The sequence below is a fragment of the Melanerpes formicivorus genome, unplaced genomic scaffold (assembly GCF_026170545.1).
Source record: "Melanerpes formicivorus ecotype bairdi unplaced genomic scaffold, bMelFor1.0.p_v2 SCAF_39, whole genome shotgun sequence".
In the NCBI taxonomy this organism is placed as follows: Eukaryota; Metazoa; Chordata; class Aves; order Piciformes; family Picidae; genus Melanerpes; species Melanerpes formicivorus.
This window is the reverse complement of record NW_027142391.1, coordinates 1,697,361-1,706,568: the sequence shown is the minus strand read 5'-3', so window position 1 is coordinate 1,706,568 and position 9,208 is coordinate 1,697,361. Positions and strand designations below refer to the sequence as shown.

The window sequence follows — 9,208 nt, the reverse complement described above, 5'->3', positions numbered from 1 at the left end:
AGCAGTCTGCATTACTCTGAGTTTCCATTTGTTCTGTTGATCTAAGGGAAATGCAGTTTGTCAAGTCAAGGAGCAGTGCCTTAGTGTGAACCTTGTTATGGAAATAGCATGGTACATGATCACACTTGTCACCAGAACTCCCACTGCAGCTGAGCTAAAGATTTGTGAGCACCTTCTGTCCTCCTCCCCTGCACCATGGACTCTTTATGTTACAGGAGAGAGGACCTTAGAAAGGGCACAGATTTACTAAGGCCTTAAGCATGCTATGAAAAATTGGAAGACTTGCTCTCCCCATTTTCATTTAGAGAATGAGAATCTGATTTGTGTTGTTCACTGTTCAAAGGGAAGAAAATTACTCCCCTTGCAGTTAGCACTGTTCATAGGGGCATTTGTAATCTGGTCAAGAATCACATGGGGAGAAAGGTTAGAGGCAGAAACAGATTTATTCTGTAAACCAGGAATGGAAGTGCCACCCTGCCCAGGCAGGCACCAGGTTTAGAATAAAGTCTTTTTCTTGGGCTATCTCAGGCTGAATGACAACTTCATAAAGGCTCTGAGAGCTGAGGCCCTTCTCATGGAACACTTTCCTTTCACAGCTGGTAATGACGTAGGTAGATCAGTTTCTGAGGATGAAACTTCTCTCTGCAGAGTGGACATTCTGTCTACAAAAAGAGAAGAGATTAGTCAGATATACTGAATTGTTGCATTTAAGAGGTTAAAAAGCCCCAAATACAACTCTTTAGCTAATTCCAGGAAACAATCAGTTCCATAGCTACAACCCCCTTCATTTCCTGCCCAGTTTGTGGTGCAAGCTTAACCAGGTAAAGCACTGGAAACTACCCCAAATGAAAGAGTAACTTGAGGTGATAAATGGGTGCTTGAAACCTGGATGGATGCTTAACAACAGTTCTTCTGGGGTGTGTTTGGCTGGTTTTGAATCTAGGTGGCAATACTGCTGCTTCATTTTGCTAACAAGTGGAATCACAAAAGAACAAATAGGAGGAAACATTCATTTATGTGTACCAGAGAGAGTATTTTAAAGATACAGACTATGGGTTATCAGATGTTCTTACAGAACTAAATTGGAGCTCTTCTCTTTTTTCTGTCTTTGCTTGGTGAATCCAGCAGTAAAATCATTAAGTCAGCAGGTGTCAAAAGACTAAGCTACTGAAGTAGTAACAGTTGTTGTCAGTGTTAAGAAAAAACAAGATTAAGTCTGTGTATCTGAAACAAAATATCCTGCACCATGGACATTGAACAGGGAGTAGTAAATTAAGTCAGCAAGCTCTTAGGGCAAAGGTGCAGTTACAGTGAATGGATGTTTCCAGCTCTGAAATCTCTCTGTAAGGCATTTTCAGTCCTGTTCACTTCCAGCTGTGTGCATCTGAGACACCTTTAGAGTTGACAACAATGCAGACAATGCCCTAATGTGGTCTCTGAAGGGAGTCCCACCACCTCCCACTTGTGGATCACTGTGTGCTGGACCTACACACCCAGCTGAAGCTTGGCAACATTTGCTGCCTCCATTACATTTCTCTGCAGAACCAAAGAGCTGATAAGCTGGGAAAATGCTGGAGGGTTTGTTAGACAAACAAGGGATTAAATAGATCTGATTGTCCAACACCTACTTTCACAACCTGGGAAAACACATCTGGGTAGCTCAGTAGATGATCTCTCTTTCCCTGCAGCTAGATCAAAGTTTCTAGGAGAGCTTGTGGCAGCACTTGGGCAAGACTGATGAACAGTATCTTGATCTTCATAAGCAAATCTGAAATGATTCTTCATGTTTCCTAATTTGTGTCAGGCAGGCAGGAGCTCACTGCAAGCTGCATTCCAGATGGTGTCTGCAAATGGTGCAGAACTTAACAGCTTGCAGAGGTATAACCTTGGTGCACTAACAGACAGGCCTTTAGCTAGACCAGTTTTAGTGCCATGGTGGATTTTAGATCTTAGGCAAATTCTCTGAGTTGTGTTTGCCCAATTCTGTTCCACCACAGCCCAACTAGTATCTGTGTAGGAAAATGGAAGTGTTTCTAAACCAGCTGCAGTAATACAGCAGAGTTTTGTAGCACAGAGATGGCCTCTGTAGCGAAGGCTCTCTTTGCTAGCAACACTGGATGCCTTATTTCTGGCAAGCAGTTGTCAGCTCTTCAGAGAACAATAAACAGACAATGTCTTACTCCAGTGTCTCTAAAATCCTTCATGCATGAAACTCTATTATGTTTCACGAGTCCAGAGCAAAAGCCAGGCTTAAAATCCCATGCACGAACCCCAGCTCAGTTTAGTTGTAACTTCCTTATTCCTTTATACTGGAAATGAGTTGAAGGAAGCTTCAGAACATTTCACTCTTTCTGCTGTTTCTTTGCAGTCAGAATTACAGCCTGGGTCTGTAGGTAAAGGAAGTGCCTCTATGTCTGACCTCCCCAGCAGTCCAATTGCACTTCAGTGGTTGGGACAGAACACTGCTCACCTTCTTTACCTCACCCATGTAATGCACAGGCATTCACTAAAGTCTACAGGTCCTGGTTAGCTGTGGTGTGGGGATGTGGGGTGTCTTAGTGCTTGGAGGGGTTTATTTCAACACCTAGGCTGACAGGGATTTTCAGGTAGAAATTTCATCATGTTTACCCCTTCCAGGCTCTGTCCTTCAGTACTTACTCTGGTGTTGCACCACTCAGTGATGCACTCCCAGCAGAACAGGTGACCACAAGGCGTGGCTGTCGTGTGTCTCCGCTGCTCCAGACACAAAGTGCAGTGGGAGTGGTGCCCAGGGGCCTTTTCCTTGCTCATGTTTCTAATCAACATAGATGAATTTCATTTAGCATGCTTGTGAGAAATACTTGATAAACACAGCCATAAAGTGAGCCCCTTCTTCAAGTATTAACCCTTCTTGGGAAGGTCTCAAGGACACAAAGTCAAGGTATGACATCTAAGAGGTGCTTGTAACAGTGAGGAATGCATCTCGTGTTGCATTAGACCAGGTTCTACCTTAAGGCAAAGCATCACTGCAGTGTTCTCCCTGCTCGTGGGAGCTGTCACACTTCCCACCCCTGCCTCCACCCCTTTCCTAGTAAGTAAAAATCATACTTCTGATGAGCTAGGTTGCGGTGCAGCTTCCAGTCCTGCCTTGCTCTCTGCTTCTGTTTGAAGCTGTACAGCTGGATCCCAAGGGTTAGAAGAAGATGGCAGAGTGAAATTGTTCCCAGGAACCTGTAACTCGATCGAATGCTCTGATCTTCTCCTTGCAGTCCTCCAAAACGCAGCTGCAGAGTTCAGAGATGCTTTGTTACTGCAGCTCCATGAAACTAGGCCTCCTCTCCCCCCCTCTGTAAACTCTTGCTTCTGTCCAAAGATCAGCATGCTTCTGGGATTTACCAACCTGCTGTCTCTCAGGAGATGTCCTCATTCAGTCAGGCTACACTTAACTGCTGTTTGTGCAGGGATCAGCTGTCCTGAGCTGGCTGTCTGCCCATCAGCCCTGCTGCATCAGTCTGTTTGGGTTTGTTTTGTAGCTCTGAGCAAGCAGTCAGGCACCTCTTTGCCACATGGATGCTGGGAATTGCTGAGGTGTCTTGTGTCTTTACACATTTCTGGGCCTGGGGGTGATGTCTTTTGGAAAGCTACTGAAAGGACCACGTGAAATGGAGCTCTTCATCTAGACACTGTATCTAAACCTCTACTGACTTGTGTTCAAAACTGTATCAAAGTATTTCCCATGGATTTCTTAAGCCACTTCTCACTTCCTGGGTATGTGTAGAAGGCAGACCAGGCTAGATGGTGAAGTTACAAAGGCTGTTAACTGCTTGCAGTGCAGTCACACTTCTTAGCTTTTACCTTTGGACCGCAGGGGCTCAGAACCTTTCTGCACAGTGTTGAACCTCTCCCTCTCACCTAGTCTGCTCTGCCCCTATTACAGTCAGCTGCAGCCAGATTTCACACATGTGGCATCCAAAAGGAGACCAAAATAGGCAGTGGACACCACCTTCAAGCAAAAGACATCAACTTACATAGGAGATCCCTGCAATTCTTTTGGAGAGGTGATAGAAAGTGCCACTCATGTAGAACACCGCCAGGTGCAGCCGGTGGAGCAAGGGGACGCATTGCTTAAGGACATGCACGACCTGGAGGACTCTCCTCTTCTGCTCTTCTGTCAGCACCCCAACCTCTTTCTGTATCCAGCTTCGTATCAAGGTCCTAGTGGAAAATCCACGTGCTGGGGTGCGCTGCAAGGCGCTGGACTCAGCTTCTGCCTGCAGCTCCTGCTCCAGATGCAGCAGTCCCTTTTCTAAGCAATAGGGCACCACAGTGTGAAGAGCAACGAAGAGTGCCCGGCGAGGAAGTGAAGGAACTCGCTTCTTGGTCGAGTCAACTTGAACGATGTTGACATACTCTTCACCCAGGGTCTGATAACCTAACAGAAAACCACAGGGTACAGTGTCACTCTCTGTGTGGCTGAGCAGTGCTGAGAACTGCTCTGGTCAGAACACAGCAGGTTTTGGAGTTTCAGACACAGGTGCTGTTTTGTTCTGTTGAATGAGATGTTTGCTTCAGCATCTGCAGCATTGCTATCTGCAATGGGTTTAGGCTTGAAGCTGGCATAGTTCTTTATGTAGTTTCATGCACTCCCTTTTAAAACAGACCTCTCACTTTGGAAAGAGCTGGTACTATTTGAACTCAAAATTCAGACAATTTAGTTGCTTCACGTTTAATAAAAGGCATTTGTAGAAAACCAACCCAAGCCCTACATGAAAGAAAATCACTGTTAAGCAACCTCATTCCGCTTGGGGGTCACCAACAAACAGCAGCTGCCACAGGACAGACAGCTCGTTTCTCATGCTGTTAGGAGCAATGCCGAATGGAAATTACCTGACAACGTGGTCAGGACGAAGTAGGCAACGTCAGAAAGCAGTTCAATCTCTTTCCTCCATTCCAGCCACTTCTTGGCACCTACAGGGCAGGGATCATAGAAGCACTGCAGTGACTGATGTGAAGTTCACGCAGATCCAAGCCCTCCTCCGGGAATCTCTTCCAGACACCCCAGCTCTGGGTGAGCACTGCCGCGACGGCTCGCTCCACCTCCCTCACCCCACCCGAGAGCCGTGAGGCAGCAGGGAGCTGGCGGGCGCGCTGCTACCGCCGCACTTCAGCTAGCTCACCGCGACCCTGCCGTCCCGCCCGCCCGCAGCACCGAGCCTAGCGTTCCTAGCCCCTCAAAGCCCGCCTCGGGAAGCGTTACCCGCGAGGCCGTGCAGCGCGGAGCCGGCGGCGCTCCGCAGCCCGCTGCGGTACAGCTCATCCTTCTGCCCGCAGCGCACCAGCCGCGCCGGCCCCGCGGCCTCCAGCGCCATGGCGCGCGGAGGGAAGCCGCGACTCCCGCGGCGCGGGGGTATGGCGTCGGCGCGCGCGTGTGACGTCATCCCGGCAGAGGGCGGGAAGCGGATGCGGCGCGCGGGCCGCCGGGCGGGGTGCACGGGCCGCCGGGAAAGCTTCGGGGGGCTCCGTGCCAGCCCTGCCGGCGCCTCGGCTGCAAGGTGCCCCTGCTGCGCGGGCGGGAGGAGGCAGGGAGGCTGAGGAGGCCTCTCCTGAGCCCTTGGAAATATCTAAAGGGCGAGCGTGAGGAGGATGCAGGCAGCTTTCCCAGTGGCGTCCGGAGGCAGGACAAGGGGCAAAGGACACAAACCTACACAGCAGCTTCCACCTAAAAATAAGGGGAAAAAATCTTCAGTTCGAGGGTGGCAGAGCACTAAATCAGGCTGCCCAGAGAGGAGAGTTTCAAACACGAGCTGGGTGTGTTGCTGGGTGCTCCACACCGGGCGCTCCGGCTCCAGCAGGGATGTTTGGATGACCTTCAGAGGTCCCTTCCAGCCACCACCGTTCCGTGAAGGGCCCAGGCTGGAGCTCTTTGTCCCCGAGCAGCCCTCTGTGGCAGCTGGACAGCCTCCCGTTGTGGTTGATGCCCTGGTAAAAGGTGAGATTTGGAGAGGGAGAGATGAGTGAAGCCAGGTGCGAGGAGCCCAGTGCCCAGTGCTGCTGGCAGACGGCTCTCGGCGGTGTCTCGGTGGCTGTTTGTTCATTTAGCCCTTGCCTGCTGCCTCCTTGTCACGAGGCTTGTCGGCTTCTAGATGGAGACAGCCCAAACCCAGTCCTGGGGACGCCTTTGGTTTGGTCAAAGTCTTTATCTTAGCAGATTTTCAAGTCAGGGAGCTATAAATCCAGGTTTGTAACCTGCTTGTGTGAAGGGGAAGCTAAAAATTTCTGCCAGATCTGCTTTCACCTGGATTAAACTAGGCGTCTTCCAGAGGGGTTTGCCAACTAATACTGCAGCAATGGTGTGAAGCAGGTGGAACATGGAGTTGTTGCTGTTTATTTTTCCCCTCAGTGCAGAGAAGCAGAAGGAAATGCAACCTCCACACAAACACAGCCAGGTCGAGTTGGTATCCGCAGTCCTTTTAGTTTTCAGTAGCTTTTTATTAGCCACACAGTTTGTGACAGCAAAGCTCTCCTTCAGCTGCACCAAAAGTTGTGGAGGATGAATAAAGCTGTGATGAATCTTACAGTTAAGACATCCCTCTCCTCTATCCTCCTTGCCCCAGGTGCACCTGAGGTTTTTGTTTGCTGGTGTGTGGAAGGTGTGCAGCAAATTAAATGGCAAATTGTTCAGTCTGTAGCTACACCCTGAGGAGAGAGCCTTGGGGGTGCTGGTGGACAAAAAGCTCACCAGGAGCTCTCAGTGTGCACTTGCAGCCCACAAAGCCAATCAGATCCTGGGCTGCAGCAGGAGAAGTGTGGCCAGCAGGGCAAGGGAGGTGATCTTCCCCCTCTGCTCAGCCCTGGTGAGACCCCACCTGGAGTACTGCCTCCAGGTCTGGAGCCCCTATGACAAGAGGGATGTGGAGGTGCTGGAAGGTGTCCAGAGCAGGGCCAGGAGGATGAGCAGAGGGCTGGAGCTGCTCTGCTGTGAGGACAGACTGAAGGAGTTGGGGCTGTTCAGTCTGGAGAAGAGAAGGCTCCCAGGTGACCTCATTGTGGCCTTCCAGTATCTGAAGGGAGCTACAGGAAGGCTGGGGAGGGACTGCTCAGGATCTCAGGTAGTGATAGGACTAGGGGGAATGGAATGAAGCTGGAGGTGGGGAGATTCAGGCTGGAGGTGAGGAAGGAAGTTCTTCCCCATGAGAGTGGTGAAGCCCTGGAATGGGCTGTCCGGGGAGGTGGTTGGGGCCCTGTCCCTGGAGGTGTTTAAGCCCAGGCTGGGTGAGGCTCTGGCCGGGCTGATCTAGTGTGGGGTGTCCCTGCCCATGGCAGAGGGGTTGGAACTGGCTGATTCTTGTGGTCCCTTCCAACCCTGAATGATACTATGATACTATGATACAATTAATGCAACCAAGGGAAAATCGTCAAACGTTTGTTTTCCTCAGTGAAGCAGCAGAGGGAGCACCTGCCTAAGGAAACGCGCCGTGAGAGATGGGATAGGGAGCAGGAAACTTGCACAGCTAGCCTGCACTTCCCACTCAGGGCTCGAGGTATCACGGTGATCTGATATGTCCCCAGCTAAGAAACTCGAAGCTGCTAGGCTAAATTATATCTTTTTAAAAAGGAAACTGAAAACTATGCCAAATTCACCAATTTTTGAATGACTTTTGTTCAGAGTTTCAATTCACTCATGGGAAGGCTGAGTAATATCAGAGGCCCTGGTAACCTTCTCACCCCAGAAATGTTTGTTGTTACTTCAGCATTGCAGAGGCAGTGCAACAAGTGCCTCCTAACCACAGTTTGTCTTTCCACTGACTGTGATGGGCAGCATCTCCTTGGTCTTGTGTCATTCAGAGATTCGTGGAGTGGCTTAGGTTGGAAGAGACCTTGGGGATCATCCAGTTCCAACACCCCTGCCATGGGCAGGGACACCTTCCATTAGACCAGGTTGCTCAAAGCCTCATCCAGCCTGGCCTTGAACATCTCCAGGGAAGAGGCATCCACAGCCTCCCTGGCCATCCTGTTCCACCCTTGCTGTCAAGAATTTCTTCCTAATCTCCAGTCTCAATCTGCCTTCCTCAAGCTTCAATCCATTCCCTCTTGTCCTATCACTACAAGCCCTTGTGAAAGAAACCAAAGCAAAACAGTGCAGAGGGGCAGGATCCCCTCCCTGTCCTGCTGCTCTCCCTGCTTTGGATGTATCCCAACACACAGCTGCCTTCTGGGCTGCCAGTGACCATTGCCAGCTCATGCCCTGTGATGGCCTTCAGCAACCAAGATCTCAAATTGGCTGCACCTGAGGAATTGGAACACAGATGTAGGTGGAGTGGGGAGCAAGTGGTGCTATTTGGCTAGAGTTACTCACTCAGGTGAGGATAGTATGTGATGATTGTGGGCAGCTGTTGGAGAAGTTGATTAGAGTGCTGGGTATCATTTTTCAGGGGTGCTCAGCACCAGAGCCAAGTTTGCTGCCTGTGCAGGGGAAATGCTTGCTGCCATTTTCTTGAAGCAGGTAACTAGTTTCTTGTTTTCTATGACAAGTAAACCAAACAGGAGGTAGGGACTCCAGGTTTGTGGGGCTCTTCATTTTGCAAGGATGAGCTGTTAGCTGCTGAGCACTTCCTTGTTAGCTTGGCAGCCATTTATGAAGCTGAAGAAAAGTGTAGGCTTCTAAAGGTCAGGTTTTGATTCCTTAAACTGCTGCTGCTTTGGGGGAGTGTGGGGTAAATTATCCTCTTTAATGGGGGTAGTTATTTCTAACAGGACAAAGCTTATCCAATAGCTGTGAGGATGAAGCAATAAACTCTTGTGGGGTTTGTTCCTACCTTTTGTGACAGGAAACCCAAACTGACCTTAATAGCAAGCTGTAGGCAGTTTGCAGTGCCCTGTGGTAGCTGCTTCAGTTCTGTGTGCATTGTCTGTTCTGTGCATCACACTTTGGGGTCAGCTCATTAATTATTTCCTAATGCTTCTGAATTCACACATTAACTGCTCCTTATCACCTGGGGTTCTGGGCTGCCAAGCCTCTCTTCCCACAAATGTTAAGCCCTCTGTTGAACTCCTCTGTATGCCACCATCTTTCATTTGGAAAATTAAATGGAGTTTGTTGTGTCCTGAACGTCAGGATGGTTTGTTGGGGGTTGTGTGGAGTGTGACTTTAAGCATAGATCCTCCTCTTGTTGGCCACATCTAGAGAAAACAATCATTCCAAGTACCTGTCTGTTTGTTTGTTTGTTTT

General features: G+C 49.6%; 1 protein-coding gene across 1 annotated transcript; it reads right to left on the bottom strand.

The window, feature by feature from the left end:
- Positions 1-424: 424 nt before the first annotated feature.
- Positions 425-5,387, bottom strand: PEX10 (peroxisomal biogenesis factor 10). Its single transcript, XM_068158201.1, has 6 exons — positions 5,237-5,387; positions 4,867-4,947; positions 4,008-4,411; positions 3,088-3,263; positions 2,659-2,794; positions 425-662 (listed from the first exon to the last, which is right to left on the bottom strand). The coding sequence occupies exons 1-6, from the start codon at positions 5,346-5,348 to the stop codon at positions 591-593; spliced, it is 981 nt and encodes a 326-aa protein (XP_068014302.1). The 5' UTR covers positions 5,349-5,387; the 3' UTR covers positions 425-590.
- Between the last annotated feature and the right edge of the window lie 3,821 nt (positions 5,388-9,208).

Excerpts from the sequence above, each read along its gene's own strand:
- PEX10 (XM_068158201.1), bottom strand. The coding sequence starts at position 5,348 with ATGGCGCTGGAGGCCGCGGGGCCGGCGCGGCTGGTGCGCTGCGGGCAG. Across the intron at positions 4,948-5,236 it reads CGCGCTGCACGGCCTCGCGG|GTGCCAAGAAGTGGCTGGAA; the intron begins GTAACGCTTCCC and ends CCTGCCCTGTAG. Across the intron at positions 663-2,658 it reads CTGAGTGGTGCAACACCAGA|ACAGAATGTCCACTCTGCAG; the intron begins GTAAGTACTGAA and ends CTCTTTTTGTAG.